Source organism: Cupressus sempervirens, chromosome 6 (genome assembly GCF_028749045.1).
Source record: "Cupressus sempervirens isolate cs-2001-9-10 chromosome 6, ASM2874904v1, whole genome shotgun sequence".
NCBI lineage: Eukaryota > Viridiplantae > Streptophyta > Pinopsida > Cupressales > Cupressaceae > Cupressus > Cupressus sempervirens.
The window spans coordinates 47,031,309-47,056,411 of NC_143123.1; the positions used below are offsets into that span (position 1 = coordinate 47,031,309).

The 25,103-nt window shown below is 35.2% G+C and overlaps 1 protein-coding gene across 2 annotated transcripts; it reads left to right on the plus strand.

Moving 5' to 3' along the window:
* Window positions 1-252: 252 nt before the first annotated feature.
* LOC149551059 (26S proteasome regulatory subunit 4 homolog B-like) lies at window positions 253-25,103 on the plus strand. 2 transcript variants are annotated; one of them, XR_016352665.1, is made up of 7 exons: window positions 253-910; window positions 12,640-12,885; window positions 22,018-22,187; window positions 22,340-22,556; window positions 24,047-24,187; window positions 24,451-24,587; window positions 24,779-25,103. XR_016352665.1 is itself a non-coding variant. In XM_089786629.1 (6 exons), the coding sequence occupies exons 1-6, from the start codon at window positions 434-436 to the stop codon at window positions 24,532-24,534; spliced, it is 1,335 nt and encodes a 444-aa protein (XP_089642755.1). In that variant the 5' UTR covers window positions 253-433; the 3' UTR covers window positions 24,535-25,103. The 2 variants fall into 2 exon arrangements, 1 of the variants encoding a protein (XP_089642755.1); XM_089786629.1 differs by having other exon boundaries at window positions 24,451-25,103.

The window sequence follows — 25,103 nt, forward strand, 5'->3', positions numbered from 1 at the left end:
TTCAGATTTCACATTTTTAAATTTTTGTTGACTATACATAAATTAAAATTTTTGACCTCATTAATGTTATTAAAAGCATCCTATAGCTCCCCTCATAAGACTGCACCCTTTAGTAATTGGAGCTCTTCCTCTAATTGATAGAGCCTTCTATTTCATACTTCACTTTTTTTAATTTTTGTTAACTATCCATAAATTAAATTTTTTGACCTCATTAATGTTATTAAAAGCATATAGCGATTCATGTGTTCATTCATTCAAACAACTACCTCAAATGGTTTAACCTCTTCTGCAACCTCCAGCTTTACTTTTCAGCGTCTGAAAGACAGACAAAACAATTAAAAGATACTCTTACCAGATCGAAAACAAAACTTTTCCCTCACGAAACAAAACCGGAAAACGTCCAAGCCGAGATCGAATCTCCGCAGTAGCAACAATGGGGCAATCTCCCCCAGGGCGCTTGAACGGCCATGGCTCACCAGGCGACCGGAAACAGGACGACAAGAAGGAAAAGAAATTCGAACCAGCAGCCCCGCCTACCAGAGTAGGTAGAAAGCAGAGAAAACAGAAGGGGGCCGATGCCGCAGCCCGTCTCCCCGTCGTAACACCTCACACGAAATGCAAGCTCCGTCTTCTTAAGCTTGATAGAATTAAAGACTACCTTCTCATGGAAGAAGAATTCGTGGCGAATCAGGAGAGGCTGAAGCCGCAGGAGGATAAGAACGAGGAGGACAGGTCGAAGGTGGACGATCTGAGAGGCTCCCCCATGAGCGTCGGGAATCTGGAGGAGATTATTGACGAGAATCACGCTATCGTGTCGTCCTCTGTTGGACCGGAGTATTATGTTAATGTATTGTCGTTTGTTGATAAGGATCAGCTTGAGCCTGGGTGCGCTATTCTCATGCACAATAAGGTCGGCATTTTCTCTTCAAATTTCTGATTTTGGTCAATCTTTTTTTATTCTCGCGAATTGCTTGCTTTATAGAAACCCTAAATGTCGTAGATGTCTTTGTGAATTGTTTGCTTGAAGAAACCCTATATTCGGCGTTTCGTTTTTGAAACATTTTGTTGAGGAAACACTAAATCTTGCCATTGTGATTTGTTTGCTTGAAGAAGACCTCATATTCTTGTTGAATTACTCGCTTGAAGAAACCCTGAACTCATTTTTTGGCTGACTTATTTGCTTTAAATAACCCCGACTAAAAGATTTCCTTTTTGTTCAATAATTTGCATGAACAAATCTATATCCGAGACTCTGGTACATTATCATTTTGGGGTAACACTAACTTAGGCAATTTTCGTATTGTGAAATATTTTTGGGGTTCCGTGATTGTGCGGAGTATACTTCCAAGTCCCCGATTCAGCATTTTTTGAAGTTTTCTTAATATGGGCAAATGAGAGTAGGAAAAAACATTGGCCAGTGGGGCACAAATAGAGGCTCAGTCTCTGTGCTTAAATTATGTACGGGCACGACATATGTGCGCTTTACTGGCATTGGATTAACACCATGAAGCTTGCATATACCAGAAGCTTGCCCTTTGCTTAACTGGTAGGTTTTAGATCGAGGTCATCATTGCATGATGTACCATCTTTGCCATTCAGTATAGTCTTCAGGACAGCAATATAAAAATATTAATCATATCACCAGAAAAATTACGCAGACTCTTATTTTGCTTGAGTTCCTTCAATAAACAACCGCAGATTTAAATTCCCCCGAGCTTATGTTTTTCAAATAGTAAAACAAATCAATTTACTTCCAGTTGACGCAAACATCTTGTTCATCCTTTTTATATTGTAAGATTTCCAAAATAAAAAACCTGTAAGATTCTTAGTCTGCAGGATACGATACTCTTCTAATATTTCCTTCTTGTCCCCTGGACTGCATCTCTGGTATGCTGATTTTTTAAAGAATTTTGGAATGGGAATATGATTTTTTTTCACTGCAAATTAACTATATTAGTTTGTCCCTTGATTTTCTTCAATAATAACCAGTAATGCGAATGGGTGCTCCTCTCCCTTGTATATTAAACAACAAAAGTATAGACACCAATCCAAGAATCGGCCTTTAAACAGGCTGTAAAAATCACAAAAAATTCTTCCACTCTGTTTGATGTGAAGCAATGCCTTTTTAATTTTTGTCACGTAAGTTATATCTCCTGACTGTGTTTTCTGACAAAAGAAGACTCCTGCTATGAACAGGGAGGTAACTTTTGTAATTTAAAAAAAAAAAAAGACATTTAAACTTTCATACGTTCAACTGCCCCAGCTTCATCTCTGCTGCTGCACCCATATAATCTGCTATGTCAACATTAGTTCTTGCAATCAGATTCAGAAAGTAGATGGCTTTTTTTGCACTCTTTGTTTCAAATCAGCAATGTTGAGACCACTGGAGTAGGACTTACCACCCTTTTTCTTTTGCATCCTTTCAGTCACTTCAACTAGTACCGGGAACTGCAAATCCAACTCTTTGAACCATGCAATGGAGATCAAACCTCTCATTTCACATCACGCTACAGGTAGTGATAGAGTTGCACGTGCTGTGGTGAGTTCCAAGGCATCATCCAGACCTTTTAATAAATCCTTTTTGTTATGTTATTGGATCTGTGGGCCAAGGTGTCAGAGCTTAGTCTGGTTCAAAACTGATTTAGGATTGGGTTTTGTGGGACAGGGATCCATCCATTTTTGTTTCTGACAAAAGAAGAGTATTGCAAAGTATTGGATTGGATTGATTACAAGCTGGTAGCTCCCATATGTGGTATTCATTTGCAAAAACCAAGCAATTCACGAAGCAGGCCTGCCCACTATCCCTACCCTCACACAGTACCCAAAAGCTGGCTGGGTTTTGATCTTTTACCTTAGGGTATGAAGCATTTGGATTTGCTTTTGAATCTCAATCTCAAACATCATTGTTTGAATCTCGAACAGGATAAGGATCACAAGCAGCAGACTCAGCTGGTATACCATTAACATCATAATCTCGATCTTGTCTTGGAACCTGCTCATCCTCTGTTTCATGAACCTCAAACCAGACTAAATTAATGACCGTTGTAACTGGATCCACAGAAGTAAAGTAATAAGTGAAGCAATCAATCAAAGAGGGAAAGGGAGCCCTGGTGGAGCTGAAAATGAAATTTCCCTACGGGAATCAAACCACTATTTTATATATTTATAATAACTATCAGAATATTGTCTGTATTTTACAATAATTATAATAGTTCTATTTAATATTCTAATGTATATTTATATTGGTTTTTAATAGCAATAATATTATCAATATTTATATATTATTTTTATATTATATTAATATATTTGTCTATGAAAGATCCCTGATGAATCTCTGCCGCTAATCTGCTGTAGCTTTATTATATTTTTTCTTTTTAATTTTCTTTTTCCTGTTTATTAAAGTTTTCTTGCAGAACTAGACGGAAATGCAGAAGAGTTTGTTTGTTTTTGCGTTTTTGATGATTATTCAACATAGAAATAGCAAATGATATGAAAAGAGTCTGAAAATAAATAACAATATGCAGCAAAATCAGAATTGATACAAATCGTACCAGGCAGATCTCTGAATTATAGAGCCAAATAAAGGATCCAGTACATTTTCCCTAACAATGACGCCAAATTGGCTGATGGAAAAGGACTGTGAACATGCAAATGTCTGCTGCTGATTATCCGACTCTCTATATTTCAAAGTGCTGCAAATGGCGGCTACTGCTGCAAGGCTCACTTTCCCATGTACCAATAATCGTGCCCAGCGAAACAATACTGTAGACCCAAGCTGAAATGGCGTCCTCCTTCCCTGATAACAGCTGATACCACTGAAAATTCCAAGACCAAATATTGCTGAGGGTTATGTCCCAGCCAGTAAATACCCTGGGGTTTGTGTCCCAGAATAAAATCGCCCAAGCAGAGCAAATTTGAAAACAAGTTTAAAATGCATAATATGAATGAGGAATGGCGCCTCCATCTCCTTATAACCCCTTCCAAAGCAAATCGAACCCTAAAGTGACTCCAAAAGGCGTTGGGTTACAAAAGTGATTTAAGTCTTATTTTAAAGTGGCAATGTTACTAAAAATGACCCTTTTTCTCCATAGACATAAATCCGTTCACTGAATCGCCCTGAGACCAAAGAGAAAGATTTAGAAAAGTTCAAGACCTTTCCAACGAGCTATCACACCAAGGGGTATGCATCCAAATGAGGTCAAAATTCCCCTTATTACTCCAAAATGGCTATTAACTTAGCCTTATTTAATTATTAAACGCTAACTTAGGAAATATTAAAAATATAACCCAAATAGCTACAAAATGCCCAACTGACATTACAAACCATAAAATCACCTTGTCACCTGTCTGTGACTGAAGTTGGAAATCAAAGATCCATTGGCAGTCTCATCCCTAAAATCTAGGGATGCTCCTAAATTTTAGGAAACAAGCTCTATCCCTCTGAAACTGAACCCAAAGAGCAAACTCATGGAAACCCAACTCTATGCATGATCATACCTCTTAAAAAGTAGGAATGAGCCCCATAAATATAGGAACTGTCTCCTAAAAACAAGGAACGTCTCCCAACTGATCAATAACCGCCAGAACACCAAGTCCCCAACACTGAATAACCATACTGGGTCTCTATCCAACCCTGTCAGCCTACAAGACCCCATAATAAGCTGACTCACATGTCTTTGCTAGGCTGAGCTAGAGTGGGGACATGACAGTCTATTATAAATTATCTTATTCAATATTTATGAACTATTTAATTGGCAACTGGTATTATGGCTGCAAATAAAAATATTGCAGGATAATTGGCATTCAGAATTGTGGCTGCAACAATCACATATATCTTGATTCTTTACACACACATGTAAATGTATATATATACACACACCACATATGCAGGGATACTTATGTTTGTGATTTTTCATGTTATTGTATTGGTGAATCCAAAATGAACCCAACCCAGTAATTTTTTGGTGGCTCCAGGAACTGTGAGAGAACCCAACCCGTTAATTTTTTTGGTGGCTCCAGGAACTGTTTGTGAACCCAACCAGGATCTTAATTAGAACCAACACCGTAGCCCTTTTGACATAAGCTTTACTAAATCTCTCACTGACTGTCTTCTTCAAGATCCAGCAAGATGGATAAAAACATGAAGTTGACACTTATGTTAATCAGGTACCACATAGCAAGTTCAAAAAAATTGGTACCCAATAGCATCCTTATAGCATGCTGGCCCACTGGGCTGCCTCATACCTAATGTTGAAGATATCTTCCCCTTGTTAGGAATGTTATCTGTGTCTTCTTAGAAAATAAATGAAACGTTGGTTCCATGGTGAACAATGCCTACTCTAGGAAATAAATATGTGATGATTGCCACCTATCTTCTGCCATGTACAACATTTATCAATTGCACAAATGTCAGAGAATAAATGCACGGATTGCCAATGGCATAAACCTCATTCCTTGATGTGATGTTTAATATATTGCTTAGCCCTCCCATTATGTTGAGGGAGTGGTCAATAATATTGTTTTCATCATGATCTAATGTGCAGTTTGCGTGGAAATTGACCTCCTTATTGGCCTCTCTATAACAGTGTCATATTGGATAGTATTCCAAGGAATCCTGAAGTCTCCAAGCCCTCTGCTAAATGTTTGGGGTATTCCTTATCCTGATGGTATTAATTATTGTCATCATGATATAATGCATAGTTGGTGAGGAAATTGGCTTGCTTGTTTGCCTTTCTATGTCATTGTAATATTGAATTACAGACTAAGGAATTCAAGGCTTTTGCAAAATGTTTGGGTTTTCCTTGCTCTGATTGTATGAATGATCAACATGTGGTTGCTATCAGTAATAACTGCATTGATTCAATATTTGAAGCAAATTTGGAGGCCTAGTGGGAACTGGGAAGGCATAACATCACTCAGGTTCCCTCTAGATGCTTGGTCAAAATTTATTTTGAAGCAACTAGTAGGTCCGGAGCACCATGTTATTCTTTCATACCTTACTGCCTTGGATTTATCTCCAAAAGCACCATGAATGGGAGGGGTTTGCTTAAACCTTGTTGAAGTTTCCTTTTAACTAGTTAACAAGCAAAAGTATTGAATCAAGATAAATTTTCAAGTGAAAAAAGTTTACGAAGTTTATCTAAGGGAATCACAATCTTAGACTGCTTATTGAAGAAACTTATGCACTCTAAGATCACTTGTTAAAATCTTGCTTTTCTCTTTTTATCATCTTGGCTTTTAGTACTTTAGTCGGTATTAAGTTTCTCTTTTAAGCTTTGTTGGCTTGTTTTAAAAAAATGATCAAGATAGCACGTCTTCTTTTGAACTCTGATAAGTACAAATATTGATTGAAAAAAAAATCAGTTCTTTTTCCCCATCTTTGTATGGGTCAGTTGTGATGAGCTTAAAAGATTGCTGTTGTCTTCATAGCATAGATCTAGATTAAATTTCTGAAATACATGCTGCATTGCCACCAAGAAATTCAAATTCTGGCAAATACCATTACAATTCTCGAAAACTCTTTTCAATTATAAGCATTTGTTCATACAAATGCATAGGATTTTGTTCATTAGCCTTAAAACTGTTAAAATTTACTGTTTCATCATTTAGGTATTTGTTAAATGATTGGCAGAATTGGATCAAATGTAGATATGCAAAATATAGTTTATGTGATGCCAGCACACTTCTGTACATGGAGAACCAATTCTTTTTATATATTAGAGAATTTGTTTGAAATGTGTTAAGATTGTAGCTTCAATCAGATTGAATTGACCTGGAGATAAATCTTTTATGGTTATTGGTAAATCATCATTTAGAAAATACTCTTATATCTACTTCTATATATATATATATTGTATATAGATATAGTTGTATATATATGTTATTGTAAATTATTTTTTAATGATGATTAACCATAGTGACATGTCTCATCCTCTCATATATATAAGTCATTCAAATCTGCATTTGGAACATATCAATACGATGGCAATATTATTACATTTGCAGAAGCGATCCTTGTTACTCAACATGGTATAAGAGCCAAGATGCAAATGTAGAAAAGTAGATGAAAATAACTGAATATTTGATGTTGAAACAATAAAGGAATAGTAGAGTGATGCAAATCTGTAACTTTGCATCATATAAGTTTTCTACCACATCAAGGACAGCAGAGAGTCATGATTAAGTTCATGGATTGAGACCATATTTCCGGTCTAAACACTTTTTATGTGTTGCTTATACGGAGGGGAATTAAATTGACTAATCTGAGATAGTCAAAGACGTGCATACATGAATGTGAAATCCGAAGTATCCAACACATCATTCTCCATATTGATTGTTTACCCAAATTATTCTCCTTAATAAAAATGCTTAGCATGATCCTCCGAGATAGACCTAAGAGGATGCTTTCTATTTTTAATACCCTATGTGGGAGAGTAAATTATGCCTCCCCTTTGATGAGTCAAAGATACACAGACAGAGGAGGTGAGGACTCGATGCCTTACTTCGGCATGTGCAATGGTGAGTCTATTTTTTGTTCGAACTCTTGTTGACCATGCAGGCATACTACTCATATGTGCCATGAATTGGAGCCTCTGTTGGGTTTATGCCATGCGAGCACAAGTAGACATGCTTATGATCTCCTACAAAAGGGTATAATATCTTAATCCCAATCCTCTTTTGCATGTCAAGCCATGTATGTTCCAAAGAAAGATGAATTAGGAAATAAACTTCCAGAAAAAAGATTGGTTGTGAATTACAAACCCCTAAATGAATACCTTTTAGGCAACAAACACCCTTTGCCAAGTAAGGATCATATCTGGCAAGTTATACAAGGTGCAAATATCTATTCCAAACTTGATTTAGCCAAAGGGTTTTGGCAAATTTCTGTTCATCCGCTGACAAATATAAAACTGCTTTTACTATCCTACAACATTTATATGAGTGGAATGTCTTACCTTTTGGCATTAAAGCTGTACCCTCTATATTTCAGTACCACATGGATAACATCTTCCCCCTGTATTCCAAATTTATAATGGGATATATTGATGACATCGTCAGCCAATGCCCCAAAGTCCCATCTGCAACATCTTCGAACCTTTCTATCTGTTTGTCTTCAACATGGTCTTCTGTTGAACCCCAATAAATGTCACTTTTGCCAGGAATCCATCATTTTTATAGGAATTAAACTTTTACCTGGGGGACAGGTGGAGGCACATGAAGCAATGGGATGCCATTGGCAAAGAAGAATGTACCAATGACATCATATAACTAATCCTTTGCATGCATGTTAAATAAATCAGCAATGGGTTTAGTAGTAGAACTTCCAGCCTTCCATTTCCGCCTGCTGCTACCTCCTGCTGAACTCTGAATGCAGGAAGAAATGGAAGCTGAATCTGACAAATGCTCTGCTCTTTGATGCAAGATACATGTAGAAGTATCCCGCTGCCCTTGTAACTGCTGAATAGCCTGAACCCGTTGCCTAGCAGCCAAAGATTTAGACATTGGAAGTGCACTATCATGAGGAATACCCCACATAATAGCCTGAACCTGTTGCCTAGCAGCCAAAGAGGCACATGAAGCAATGGGATGCCATTGGCAAAGAAGAATGTACCAATGACATCATATAACTAATCCTTTGCATCCATGTTAAATAAATCAGCAATGGGTTTAGTAGTAGAACTTCCTGCCTTCCATTTCCCCCTGCTGCTACCCCCTGCTGAACTCTGAATGGAGGAAGGAATGGAAGCTGAATGTGACAAATGCTGTGCTCTTTGTTGCAAGATATGTGTAGAAGTATCCCGCTGCCCTTGTAACTGCTGAATAGCCTGAACCTGTTGCCTAGCAGCCAAAGATTTAGACATTGGAAGTGCACTATCATCAGGAATGCCCCAAATAATAGCCTGAACCTGTTGCCTAGCAGCCAAAGATTTAGGTACTGGAAGTGCACTATCATCAGGAATGCACTCACACCATATCCATTCAAAAGAACTAGTATAACTCATGTAGTAGTGCAATCCAATTACTTTCAACTACTTACAAACTACATTTTAATAAATCTCTATTACATGTGCACAACTGATTCTCGAAAAGGAAGCGATTTATGAATGAGAAAATCATCACAGTTAGCCATTGCAGATAGCAACTATGACCTAACTTGCATTCAACAGTATAAAAACCTAAGTTGCCATTTTGGGTTCGGGGATGGATTTGGGTTTGTGGGTTCGGGCAATTATTTTTTCCCCATTTGGGTTCGTGGGTGGGTTCATGAGTATATACATATTAAAAAAATAAAAGAAATCCGCGGGTCCTTTTGGGTTCATCGTGGGTCCTCCTGAGTTCGACTAGGTTCGCGACAAGTCCAGGCAGGGTCCTTATTTTGGACTGTTGGTCTGCCAGGGTTCGCACCAGCTAGTGTTAAACCGAGTTGTCTACAATCCAAAATAAGGACCATGCCCGGACTTGCAGCCCGCCCGGATCTGGACAATAGGGTCTGAACCCGGTAACTAAGATAAAAATTATAGCATGCTGAAAATGGTGTTCCTTGGCAACTATGGCTTAGCTTGTATTGAATTTTAAAATGACTGGAGCATGCTAACTTTATCTATGGTAGGTAGTCTTTGTATGCTAAATAAGTTGTCCAATGTATGAAGCAAGATAATCCTTGATTGTGAAGATGAAGAGATTTGCGCTAGGGGATATGTATATGGTAGTTTTTGTAATCATGATTCATCATTGGTTTAATACATGGTTAGACTAATATATGATGGGGGCTTTAGGAGCAATGCTCCTTGTGGCACTTTGGGGGTAGTGTTGTTCCTCATGGGGTTCAGGGGTAGTAGCATTTCTTGTTATGATATAAGGTGGGATTAAGGGGTGGAGCCCTTGCCAACAACTCCAGATTAACACGTTCAAATCCACATATAAACCCAACAAGGTTTGAGAGATTGTAAGACTTTTTTTTGAAGTAACTAAAATGTTATTACAAAGTAATTGGAAAATATTTGCTTGCTATTAGCAATGATCAATAGATCAATTTATACAAGAGACTAAACAATGTTTCCTTAAGAAACAATCGTAAAGAATAGAAACATTCTATTCTAGAAACAAAAAACTAAATATCAGAAACATTCTAATATTTACAAAAGATTACAATAGATAACCATTAGAAACTAAACAGAGATAATAGAAACTATCTATTATCGTAATGCCCTCCCCTAATGGTTAATCTATCTAGAGCACAAAGCTGTCAAAAAGCATAAAAGACAAATTCTGTCTACCCAAGGTGCTCCGCACTATTCGCTGTGGGCTGCGAACCAAATTGCTTAGATAGGGTAGCTAAGTGCTTTTGACATTCAACCTTCATGTGACCAAACTTGTGGTAATAGTTGCATTGAATGTCCTTCCAGGAGCCTTTTGAATTTGGAGTAGAGGATGTTTGCTGAGAAGATTGTTGATGGTACTTTGGATAATGCTCCAAAACTTTGCAGATGAGCATAATGCTCCAAAACAAACCGCAAAAAGTCATGATTTTTAATAGATAATTGAATGAATTGAACACGATTTTTGAGGTGAAAAATCAATCAAAACCCAACATGATTTTTGAGGTGAAAATCAATCAAAACCCAACATGATTTTTGAGGTGAAAAATCAATAAAAACCTGACAATACAAACTTTTGTTTTTTAAGAAAAACTATAAAACCCAACAGATAATTTTTGAAGAAAAAATTACAAACACACAAAGGAATCCCACACAACTTTGCAAATTACAAAGTTAGAAAATTTTAAGGGAAAATTTATAGGAAAACACATAAGAATTTTTTTTTAGAGCAAAAAAATGAAAACCCTTTAGAATTTTTTTTGAGGAAATTTTTTTTATGAAAACCACTAGAATTTTTAAGGGAGGCAAAACACAACACTTTGCATGGTAAAGTAGCACATGCAACTTTAAAAAAGTAGACCCAACCAATATGGAGTGTGTGGCCCAGAAGAGAGCTCGAAAATCTAAAAGGAATATGTTGTTGGTTTCTGGATAGGCTGGCTTGAAAATTGAGGGACCCAAAAAAACAAACAACCTAGCTGAGATCTTAAAAAACTCACCAAAAATCTGTAAATTTATTTTGATCAGGTACAAAAAGTTAGGGTTTTGAACAAAAATGGTCCAGCTGCAAAAAAAAACCACAAAAAATGGCAGAAATATGCAGAAAAAACAAATGGATTTGGAAGAGATGGGTTGTAGAATCGATCCAAAAGTAGGCAGATTTAGATCTCTTAGAATGGAAACCCTAGTTAGATTATAGAGAGAGTTGGAAGCAAATATGCATGTAAATAATTTCAAAAATAAAAGAGAGATAATTTCAACCAAGAAATTATAATTATTTTTGAATAAATTTAGAGTATTGGCTCTGATACCATATTACAAAGTAATTGGAAAATATTTTCTTGTTATTAATAGTGATCAAGAGATAAATTTATACAAGAGACTAAATGATGTTTCCTTAAGAAACAATCGTAAAGAATATAAACATTCTATTCTAGAAACAAAAAACTAAATATTAGAAGCATTCTAATATTTACAGAAGATTACAATAGATAACCATTAGATACCAAACAAAGATAATATAAACTATCTATTATTGTAATAAATGTCATTGGGTATATTTAGGGGATGGTTGGCCATCCTTGAGATGGATTACGAACATTTGGATGTGTGCTAATCCTCTTAGGGATAGGCAGTGTTGATATTGTGGCGATTGATCATGTAGTGGGGGTTGATGCTGTGGTGCCTTCTCTGGTAGTTGCTGGTGGTGAGGGGTGCTAACCCCAAACTTCCGGTGTGCAAAATTTTTTGTGCTTTTTTTGGGAAAAGAAAACCGGCAACATTGTAAAAACTCTAAAATGGTCGATTTAACCATTTTAGAGGTTGCCCTAAAACACTGTTATAAGTGGCTGAGATGCATAATGCATTGTAATGTTGGTGAACATTTTTGCTGGATAATAGAAAGGTTGAAGGCTGTGTAGGTGGACGTAGCCCAGGTTTTGGGTGAACCATGTTAAATCTCTGTGTTATTTGTGTTTTCTTCTATTGTTTTTGCATATAACTGTTTAATCTTATATTGTTCCGGATTTGTCAAACCTAGCAGGCAGCTGCCCCCTTAACTCACATCGCAAATTGTTTTGACATCCTGGTGATGTTTTCTATTTTTGACAAACAAGGGATTTTGGATGGTGTTTTAAATTCAAATTTAAGAATTTAGGGAATGTTTATCCCATTAATTATGAGGAACAGCAAATTATTTAACTGAGTTATTGATTACTAATAAAAAAAAATCTTTTTGGGTAATTAAGTATTGGAGTTTCCATGAATTATGCATCACTATTCAGAGTTTTGTTTTCAAAATCTCATCTGCATTGTATTAATCTTCATAAAGGGAGAAGCATCAAGAAAATGCCTTGGAAGTTTGAACATGTTTGCTGTGAATAACAGTCGCTATTGTTGATGTCAATTATGTTTATTTTGAATATTTATTTTTATATTTCTTATTAGATATTTATACAAGATATTATTACAATGTTTATTTTGAATATTTATTATTATATTTCTTATTAGATATTTATACGAGATATTATTACTTTTGCAGGTCCTTTCTGTCGTCGGCCTTTTGCAGGATGATGTTGATCCAATGGTATCTGTAATGAAGGTGGAGAAAGCACCATTGGAGTCATATGCTGACATTGGAGGTTTAGATGCTCAGATTCAGGAGATAAAAGAAGCTGTTGAACTTCCTCTTACCCATCCTGAATTGTATGAAGATATTGGGATCAAGCCTCCAAAAGGAGTCATTCTTTATGGTGAGCCAGGAACAGGCAAAACGCTACTGGCAAAGGTGCAGCTTTTTATAGGCATCTGTTTTGTTTAAAAATATTTGACGCCTATAAAGTAATTGCTTGACAACTTTCTATCATAGTTTTAAAAAAATCTAGATAAAACCTATAAGTGAACAGATTTAATTATTTCAATTATTTTTTTTAGTTTTTTTAGCAGTACTTAGCTAAAAAATAATTTAGCCATAAGCCTTCTAAATTTTGCACGAATCCGTTGTTCTTGCCAGTTCCTGTTTTGTAATCGGCTGTGTATGTTGCCTCATCTTGGTTAGAAACTATGACTGTTGCCCATAGTAGTATTCCATTTATTGGGATTGACACAGCATCATAAAAGCATAAATGGAACTCAATTGCCTGGGTTTAAAATGGGGAAAACATGGCTTGATCTTGGAAACTACATATAATGTACTAGTTGTAAAAACAGAGAAAATACTTTTGTTATTTCATTTCAATTTAGTTTGTACAAAAAAAGCAGATGTTATATCTCATTAAAATTTAAAGCTATAATTAAAAAAACATTAGTACTTTATTGTTTTCATTTCACTTTCACGTAATAGGCTTTAATCTTAGTAGTTGAATCGGTCTATTTTTCCCCTTGACTCGGGGTATGAATTGTACTTGAATTGGAATCTGGCTCAAATCTCCGTGGATATGCACAGGGTCCGATTATTTTGCCACTGAATCATTTCAGAAAAAAATCAAATTGAATCCGGTCGATTCTGGCAGTGACATGGTGAATCCAGATTGATCCCTGGTTGATTCTGATGGATTTGACTTCTAAAACCAAAAAACCTACAATTTTGTCTTGATTTGAGCTATTCTTGAGGTGACACATCCTAGAGACTTCTTTTTTTTGGAAGCTCTGAGCCTTGCGTAGTATGCATTTAATTATTTGCAAGTATGAAGTTCCATTTTGTTAGTTCTAACCATGGAAAGGGAATATCTGGGATGAGCTTTTTATTTTATGTGTCACTATATTGCTCATCTTTGTCTTGTTGCTAGTTGTCAACTATGGTTGTATGATGGGAGCTCTCCAAATTAATATATCTATTTGCCTTGAAGCTTTGAGGATGAGGATGAAGGTTCAATGACACCCTTAACATGTTATTTCTGAACCTTCTCAGCAGGGAAATCGAAGAACAACAAACTGTTGTCACTGATTGACTGCCACCTCCTTTGACAACTCTTAGACACACCTCATTGTTTTTGTGCACTTGGTTGGTACCATGTGTTTTGTAATGATGGTGTATTTGAAGATGATGTTGCTGTTTGCTGATCTTCTGTTTTGCAAGTGTACAATAAGAAATTGAGCCAAGGAAATCAAGACAAAGTTATCCTTTATGATTTTCCCACGTCCTTCAGAGGGATTCTCTGTCACGTGTTAGCTAATGAAAGTAGAAAACCATGTCCACATGAGCAGTCATCTCAGTGCAAACTGTTTTCTAAGCTCGTATTGTAAAAAACATTGATAAAGTTACAGTAATCTGCTTGAGGTGAGCATTGTCTTCTTCTGTAAATGGGATTATCTTCTCTCTTTACAAGGGACCTTTGGGAGGAAATTTATGCAACATCATGGTGTAGGATTTTAGATCAATACAAGGGTTGCAACAAAAGTTTACGTCTCATATTATTACAATATGTTCCCAAGGTTTCATTTTTATGTTAAACCTCTCTATTTCTCTTTTCTCCCATCATCACCATTCAAGGAATAATGTTCAAATATGTGGGCCTAAATAGAAGGACATGGTTGTTAATTTATAACCTGATAATCACCAGGTCTGAGAGTGCAGATTGCACTATCTCTAAAACTATCTACGAATGGCTTGGTATTTATATTCTCCTCTAGGCGTTGACTTTTAGATTTGTTAATGTTACAAAGAAACTAACACATTTTGTTAGTTATTATTTAATGTTAATTCATCTAGCAAATCGCCGGTTTTATGAGGAGATACAAAGCCGACCAAGTGAAGGGATATGCCCTTTAAAGGTGACGTCCTTTGGTCTGATATTTAGAGGATTGTAATGCAGTTTGAGGGACACACAAAAAGTATTAAGTCTGCTCCTTCAAGCGTTTACATTCAGCAAATTATAAAGCAGAGATATTCTTATTCATTCAAGATCGAATATAGAGGATTGGACCTGCATTGAAGATAAGTGATAACTTCTTGAAACAATCTGAACATTCATATTATTTAGAAGACCATTCTCAGCCATTCAAAACTGAACTAAAAGTCTGATTCAAAGAAGAAAGAATTAGCAGAACTTTACATGGTATCAGAGCCAAGTTATTAAATCTAGGGCTCTGCAAAATTCAGTTATCAGACTTCATATATATTCAGTAGCTTTCTTATATCTTCAATGGCATACACAATCAGACCCGAGGACAGGTTTGATGGGAAATAACACTTTGAAGCTTGGAAATTCAGAATCTTGATGATTCTTGAAGAGAACGATGTTAAAGAATTCGTTGATGGAGCATCCAAACAACCCCCAGTTGAACCTCACAAATGTATATGGAGCAAAGGAAATAGAAAAGCTATTCAAATCATCTTGGATGGAGTTAAAAATGATATTGTACCTATGCTTACAAAACATCAAACTGCCTTTGATATGATCAATGCATTATGAAATGCATATGAAGTAAACAACGCAACTAGGGTTCTTGCACTAAAAAGGCAACTAAATCACATTCAGATAAAGAAAAGAGAATTGATAAATTCGTATTTCCTAAGAGTTGCCAGTATTAGAGATGAACTATCAAGCATAAGAACCATCATTAGTGACACAGAATTAACACTTATGGCTATAGATGGATTGCCAGATTCATGGGAGACATTCGCACAAGGAATAAGTGCTAGAGATCAGCTTCAGGACTTTAACAGATTCAAGAATGACTATTTTCAAGAGGAATCCAAAAAACTTAAGAAAGGAGGGAAACCAAAAGTAGAAGATGAAGAACTTTACGTTCTTAATACAAACTCCTATAAGAGCAACAAGAAGCATTTCAAGAAGAAAAGGGGAAATCAAAAGAATGGAAAGCCCAAGAAAGATTTATCTAAAATAAAGTGTTTAAAATGTGAAAAAATTGGACTCTATAGATCTAATTGTCCTGAAAATTCCAAACAACATGCAAATTGTACAAATGTCATTAGAGAAGAAGATACCTATGATCCTGAGAACCGTGTTTTGTATTCCTCTCTATCAAATGAAATTTTAAATAAAACATGGGTAATTGATAGTGGATCTTCTAGACATATAACAGGATACAAAAAAACTCTAGATTCTTTATCAGAGAAGGTTAATAGTGAAGTTACCATTGCTGATAACTCAACACACTCTGTTGAAGGAATTGGAACTTGTACTTTGAAACTAAAATCAGGAAATACTCTACTTTTGAAAGGTGTACTCTTTGTAACAGGGATTAAAAGAAACCTAATCTCAATTACAACACTTGAAGATGATGGACACAATGTTGCATTCATGGATGGCAAAGTATTAACTTGGGCTAAGAACTCTTCCATCAAGAAAGCAAAGTTAATTGGTCAAAGAAAGGGATATTTGTATGAATTGAATACAAAATCTAGTGGATCCATTCAAGCCCTAGTTCACAAAGCTGAAGATTCAAATGAAATATGGCACAGAAGATTAGGGCATCTAAATTTTGAAACTTTATCAACTATGGAAAAGATGGTTATTGGATTACCCAAATTAAATAAAGATGACCTTAGTATTTGCAAGGGGTGTGCTCTGGGTAAAAGCACCAGAAGTCCCTTTCATGATAGTACGAGGAAAACAAATAATGTACTAGAATTAATTCATTCAGATTTATGTGGACCTATGTCCGTTCCTTCTCTTGGAGGATTCTGGTATTATATCTTGTTCATAGATGACCTCTCTAGAAAAACATGGATTTACTTTTTAAAATGCAAGGAATTAGAAGAAATCCTACAAAGATTTAAAGAATTCAAAGCATTACTTGAAACTTTTTCAGGGCATAAAATTAAAACCCTTAGAACGGATAACGGAGGAGAATATACCTTAGACTTGTTTAAAAGGTTTTATAAAGAATCAAGGATTAAGAGGGAGTACATTGTTCCTTATAAACCAGAACAAAACGGGGTAGCAGAAAGAAAGAATAGGATAATTATAGAAATTGCTAGGGCTATGATTTTTGACCAAAATCTAGAATACTATCTTTGGGCGGAAGCCTCTTGTACTACTGTATATATTCAAAACAGAAGCCCTCACTCCTATCTTGAAAATAAAACTCCTGAAGAAGTATTTACTAAAGTTAAACCCAATATAAGTCATCTTAGAATTTTGGATGTCCTGTATATATCCATGTTCCAAAAGAAAAGAGAATTAAGTTAAAACCCTCTGGGAGGAAAGGTATTTTCGTAGGGTATAGTGAAACTTCTAAAGCATATAGGATTTTCATACCTGGACAGAAAACTATTGAACTTAGCAGAGATGTAATCTTTGAAGAAGATCTTGCATTCAAAAGAGCCATAAGTTCTAATGAACCTTCTCCTTTATCTAGTTTTGAAAGAAATAGTGAATGTGGATCCTAGTGGGAGAACTTAGAAGAGATTGAAGATGAAATTCAAAATATGAACCTTGAAGAAAATTCAAAGAAAAGACCACTTTGGGCCATAAAAACAGTTGAAGCAGCTCAAGACTTTGTTGCACCTTCAAGAACAGTCAGAGAAAGCAAAAGCCCTAAAAGAGTCTCTGGTTATACAACAAACATGAGTGATTTATCCAAAATAGAGCCAACCAATCCTTCTGATGCTATTAAACATTCAGCCTGGAAAGAAGCTATGAGAGAAGAAAACCAATCTATTATGAAAAATGATGTTTGGGAAATTGTTCCAAGACTTAAAGGAAAATCTGTTGTTTCTTCCAAGTGGATATTCAAAATAAAGCATCCTGTTGACAATAGTATTGAGAAGTATAATCCCAAATTTGTAGCCAGAGGATTTTCTTAGAAAGAAGGGATTTATTATGAAGAATCCTTTGCTCTTGTTGCTATATATACCTCCGTAAGAGCAGTCTTAGCAATTGCCACATCAAAGGGATGGAAGGTACGTCAGATGGATGTAAAAACAACATTCCTAAATGGAAAGATTTCAGAAGAAGTATATCTGGAGCAACCTGAAGGATTTGAAACTCATGATTCCAACGCTTTTGTTTGGAGGCTCAAGAAAACTCTCTATGGGCTTAAATAGGCTCCCAGGGCCTGGCATGAAAGAGTTGATAAGTATCTCACCAGCTTAGGATTCTCCAAGAATGAAGCTGATCCAAATTCATATTATAAAAGAGATAAAGATGATATTGTAATTCTGATACTATATGTTGATGATCTACTAATTATAGGTGATGATCATCTCATAGATCAGTGCAAGAAAGATCTGAGTAGAGAATTTGAGATGAAAGATTTGGGACTCCTTCATTACTTCCTAGGACTAGAAGTACGACAGAATTCCGATAGTATCATACTAAATCAAGGAAAGTATACATCAGATATTTTAAAGAGATTTGGAATGTGGAATTGCAAACCTATGTCTTCTCCTATGGAGACTAATCTACATAAACTTAAGGAAGCAGCTGCAGAATCACCATCCATAGATTCTACTCTCTACAGATAGATGATCGAGTCTCTTATGTACTTAGTAAATACAAGACTAGATATTTGCTATGCTGTTAATATCTTAAGTCAGTTTATGTGTGAACTGAAGGAGATTCACCTAGTCGCAGTTAAACACATTATGAGATACTTGCAAGGCACTCTTAATCATGGACTCAAATATGAGAAAGTTGCTCTAGACTTGCATGGATTTACCAACTCAGATTGGGGTGAAAGTGTTAAAGACAGGAAAAGCACTTCAGGATGCTGTTTCAGTTTAGGATCAGTTATGATATCTTGGATATGCAGAAAGCAGTCTTTAGTAGCACAAAGCTCCACAAAAGCTGAATACATTGCGGCAACAATGGTCTCTCGTGAAGCAGTCTGGTTGAGGAAGTTATTTGTAGGATTATTTGGGCAAGCCATGAATCGTACGATTATTCGTTGTGATAATCAGAGTTCCATCAAGCTCTCAGTGAATCCAGTTTTCCATGACAGGGCCAAGCGTATTGAAATTCCTTACCATTATGTAAGAGATATGGTAGACAGGAATTCTGTAAAATTGAAATACATTTGCAGTGCAGATCAGACAGTAGACATATTCACCAAACCTCTATCTAGAGTGAAGATGGAACACTTCAAGAGAAGACTTGGTATGGTTGTTGTAATCCATTTGTACTCTCTTGATTATTAATAAAATAATTTTATTTATTTTTGTCAGGCTATTGACTGTTATGGGCTCCACTATTTGTATTCATTTGTGTTCATTATTTTAAGAGGTGACGATCTCTGAAAAATAATGAATACTCGTATGAAACATTATGAGAGGTGACGATCTCTTAGATAATGTGCTAAACAGTAGAGTTCTACTGTAAGATCTAGATGAGTTCAAAATCATATTGTGATGTTGACATTGCTATGTTCATGGGTCACAAATTGATAAAGGAAGAATTTTAGTATTCTTCGGGTTTATCCTGTATTTTGGTAGATTTTAAACTTAGGATCTTGTTGTGATATAGAAATACCAGTTTCTATGAGTCAACTTGGATAAATGAAGAAAGAAAAATTACTCTTCAAATTTATCCTATAATTTATCACTAGTAACAGTGATTTGTCATATCAGAGATTGAGTAATATGACATTGTGTTATGTGTTCTATGATATCACATACTAAGAAGACTTAGACAGATATAGAGTATTAATTCTTGCTTATTCATTTGTATTGATGTTGCTAGATATGATATCTCTTTGTGTGATTATCAAGTTAAGAGGGAGTGTTAATTTTATAACCTGATAATCACCAGGTTTGAGCGTGCAGATTGCACTATCTCTAAAACTATCTACGAATGGCTTGGTAGTTATATTCTCCTCTAGGCACGACTTTTAGATTTGTTAATGTTACAAAGAAACTAACACATTTTGTTAGTTATTATTTAATGTTAATTCATTTAGCAAATCGCCGGTTTTATGAGGAGATACAAAGCCGACCAAGTGAAGGGATATGCCCTTTAAGGGTGACGTCCTTTGGTCTGATATTTAGAGGATTGTGATGCAGTTTGAGGGACACACAAAAATTATTAAGTCTGCTCCTTCAAGCATTTACATTCAGCAAATTATAAAGCAGAGATATTCTTATTCATTCAAGATCGAATATAGAGGATTGGACCTGCATTGAAGATAAGTGATAACTTCTTCAAACAATCTGAATATTCATATTATTTAGAAGACCATTCTCAGCCATTCAAAACTGAACTAAAAGTCTGATTCAAAGAAGAAAGAATTAGCAGAACTTTACAATGGTAACATAGTAGGCAGTTAATTTTTTATTATCTTGTCTATAACTATTATTAATACTTATCTAGCATAGCTGCAAGGTTGAAAACTAGCCGTCACCTGATTTTGTGCACTTTTGAAATATGCTAAAATTATTTGATTTTAGACTGCTTTTTTTACATCAATGCAATAAAATGATGCAGTTGTGCTTGGATTGGGATATTATTGGATTCCTTCCCTATTGGTAGTTTATTTTTTTTTGACTGTCTTTTTTTAATTTTTAGTTGACCATCATGGTATACATCATAGTTGAATAACTCGCGATAATATCTCTTGTAGCACAATATATTGTGAGCCAAAATTGATGAAAATATAATTGCTGTAAATATTGCCGAGGAATTTTTCAATTTTGCTCCCCGACGTTATTAGAAAAAATTATGAAAATGCGATATATCAGAGTTTAAATTGACGGTAAAGTCAACAGAGGCACGACGAATCATTTCAGGGTTTTTGTGGTAACTAAAGGGACAAAAATCACATTTTTTATGTTCGTTTTTGGTATCATTTTTTGGAGGCGAAAATGTTGGACTCCATTCTCAAATGGCATTATCATTTGACGTAAGGCATTCTCAGACAAGATTCTGACCTGTGATGCCTTACGCTCAGTGCTCACCTTTGATGCCTTCAGATGTCATTCTCGCTTTCAGATGATATCCATATGTGTGTTGCAAACTTAATTGTATTGCTACAATTGTTTAAAGTTCATTTCATGCTTTTGATGAACATTTTCCACTTGACTAATAAACGCCACTTGCGTAGATGCACCTGGTAAGCAAAATTAAGGGATTTACACTTAAACTTGCTAATTATTTTTTTTCAAGGTTTTCATTATTTAATTTGCATCAAGAAATTTTCAGACTACTATGTGTTCTTGGACAGCCAATTTATCAGAGTAGAATTTTATGAGAACGGTTAAACTGAGAAAACGAATTTGCATTGATGTACGCGTTTGACATAAATAGTGAGAAAGACATCAAATGTAATTCATAAAACATTTCCTCCCTTAGATAAAAACAAACCAAAAGAAATTGTATCAATATCCATAAGTGAAAAAAAAACAGTCAATTTGACTGAAAATTACATCAAGAAAAATTAAAAGGGGATAAAGCATTTGCAGCCTTTTTAAACTCTGGCGAATTACCAGCTATTATTTTAACTCAACTTTGATTAATATATGGTGGATATGTCAAATCAGTATATGTTTTACAAATTTGGTGTATTATGTGTCTGCCTTTCAGAATACTTGAAGACATAAAATATTTTCAAATGTTTGATAAAAGTGCCGATTTTTTCTCCAAATTTTTTGTGATTCCGAGTTTTTCAAATTTTTTTTGGTTCGTCCGAGATATTGCCGAGTCTGAGTTTTTCAACCTTGGTTTACATAACATTCACATTCTACCTTTAGAAAGCACCAAAGTCTGCGTTGGTAATTTGAAATTTCATCTATCTGTGGAATCGAATGTTTATTTTTTTGATAATAGCTTTATTTATATCCAGTGGATGGATTCTGTTAGTTTCAGTTGTATTCTTATTATCATAGAGGTAGTTTGTTGAAGAGCTGTCTTAGTAGTGTATTTTACATGACTTTCTTCAGTACTGTGTTCGTTTTTCTATATTTTATGAAACATTTCTAAATCTTTGTTTGCCTGACAACTTGTTGAATTAAATGTTGTAGGCTGTTGCTAATTCAACTTCAGCAACATTCTTACGTGTTGTTGGAAGTGAACTGATCCAGAAATATTTGGGTGATGGCCCAAAATTAGTGCGAGAGCTGTTTCGTGTGGCCGATGACCTTTCTCCTTCAATTGTTTTTATTGATGAAATTGATGCTGTGGGCACTAAAAGGTATTAGAATGCTAAGGCTTTTCTAATCACCGTGTGTTATTTTTCAAGACATAGAAGAGTGAAATCTAGGTTTGTAGTTTGACTGATAAATTTTTATATCACTTTTAATGGCTTCGGGTGTCATTTAGGCTTCTAATTTGTTTCCTCTGCAGATATGATGCTCATTCAGGGGGTGAGCGAGAAATACAGCGAACTATGCTAGAACTATTAAATCAACTGGATGGCTTTGATGCAAGAGGTGATGTCAAGGTTATCCTGGCCACCAACCGAATTGAAAGTTTAGACCCTGCTTTACTTCGTCCTGGTAGAATTGACAGAAAGATAGAATTTCCTCTGCCTGATATAAAAACAAGGAGGCGGATATTCCAGGTATTGTTTGGTTCCCAATGGGTTTTTGTTTTTATCAAGCATTTTTACTGTTTATATTTTGGTTTCAGTTTAATATTTAATTAGTTTTATGCCAAGATACCAGTTTGGCTTCATGTACAGGGGATATATACATATTTCAAGCATATATAAAGATTTGGTATATCTTGATTGTATTTATTATCTAAAGAAAAAATTAAAGATTTTAAAGAAATTGAAATTTTTGGTTGCTCATGCTGTAGAAATAAATAAAGTTAGTAAAGCAATTAGGCTAAATAAATTAATAATATATGTATTAAAGATTTTGTTGTTGTAAATTTTACATATATGATATATCTCAGCATCATAGTTTGCAAATTCTGTGAGCACTCTCCAAGTTGCTGATTACTTTCTGGTTTTTTGTTGTTCTGCGAGTTTTTTCAAGTTTTACTCGCATGTATTTATAAATTTATAGACGCAAGAAAAACATGGATAAAAATGCCAATGCAAGTAAAATGGTGGTTGAAATGCATTGTTCACATTTTTTTTGGTTATAAATAATAAAACCATTCATTTTCACTTTTCAGATGTCAAATTTTAATTTAATACATTTTGTAATTGAATTTTGCAAAAGGTACATGTTTCTAAAGAAATCTTAATTTTTAGTATTCTCTAAGATGTCAAGTTTTTGCTGAGTTTTGGTCAAGTATTTGCCGAGTCTGCAAATTATGCTCAGCATGATACAAAAAATACTTTTTCAATTTTATTAAGATAGGAAAGTATATCTTAGCTTCAAATTTATTTTGTTATCATAATTTTTCTAATTCAAATACATCTCAACATGGGGAAACAAACAATTAAAAAAAGTGTCAGCTGGACAACAAAAGAAGTGGGTGAACTTTGAGGGGCACGGGGAGAAAAATACATAATTGTGGCAAGGAAGAAGGAATAAAATTATGAGACTTGCTGTCAAAAGGGATAATATTTACAGTTCAGGTGTGGATGTTGGAAAGAGTAACACAGTCTATGCTGTTTGTAATCCGTAAAAAAAAGATAGCACTTGGATAGACATATACTGCAATGGCATTCTATTAATTTTTCCATGAAATGTAATGACACTGAGGGGGATTTTTCTTCTTGTAGACAAAACTAGCTATTTTTTCGTCTTTTCCCATTATACTAAAAGTTTAGCAAAAATACAATATTTTTAAGAAAACTTGGATTTTTAACTCGTGCAATTTTGGGTGGGTTGTGTTTGGGTTATATTTGGTTTGCCTAAGTTGAATTTAGCCCTTTTTCATGGGACCCTGGGTGTCATCTTAGTTGATCCAACCTGTAATCTGGACCGGGGTTGAACTAGACCTGGATTCGGACCACAGGCGGATGAACTCGTGACAGGTTTTATGTGAGTTTTTCTTGTTTAGGGATTTCTAGCTCTAGTGTTGTGAAATTCCTTCTTTTTCATCTTTTGTCAGTGCAAACCTTTCACCATCTGGATTCTTTCTCTGTTGTAGATACATACTGCAAGGATGACACTTGCTGATGATGTAAATCTAGAAGAATTTGTAATGACAAAAGATGAGTTCTCAGGAGCAGATATCAAAGCTATTTGTACCGAGGCAGGGTTGCTCGCTTTGAGGGAAAGGCGTATGAAGGTGAGCGTACAAATCCCTTAGATCATGGTTGACAATTAGAGATGGTGGATTTGACAAATGATATAATAGACTATTAATATGTGCCATTGTTTCTATTGGCCCGTCTCTATATTTGAATGCTGACATGCTGTTGATTCCTCCAACTCATGTTGCTATTTTACTTTACATTATTCTAGTTAGATGATCTCGAATTTTTCCCAACTTCAATCACTATAATTGAACTTTTGGTATCATGAAATACTAAACTAAAAGAACCCTTTCAGGTAACTCAAGTTGATTTCAAAAAAGCTAAAGAGAAAGTTATGTTCAAGAAGAAGGAAGGTGTTCCTGAAGGCCTCTACATGTAATGCTTCGTACAAGCTTATCAGGATCAGTTGGATTTGTGAATGACATATCTCCAGTAAGTTGGCTTAGATGTCTGACTGATGACATATTATCTGGAGCATACAGATCATATAAATTTCATGCATGAGAGGCTTGTGCTCTTCTTTGATAAATTTATGCAACTTCTTTATATAGAACCAGCAGGTTTAAAAAGCTGCCATTTGTTGGGGTCTGAAGAAATATTATTTCTTATTGATTTTTCGGCAGGCTGTTTGCCATAAGTTCTTTTCTCAAAATAAGTTAAACTTGAAGGCTTGCAGATTGTCTGCTGCTCAACTCCTAATTTACTTGCTAAGAGCAATTTGTCACGTGGTATTGCATATTCAATTTACGGCTCCTCTTGAGAGGTATGTTTGTTATTTCACTGGGATCAAATAGCATAAAACTGTACTTTAAAAGACGCATCCACATAGTGGAAGACTGTTTTCTCTCATGAGAGGTCGGCTGTTCTCATTTATCTTGCATATAATGTAAACATTGTGATTGCCAGATAGTATCATTGTGTAATCATGAATCAAATTAAGTTTGCAAA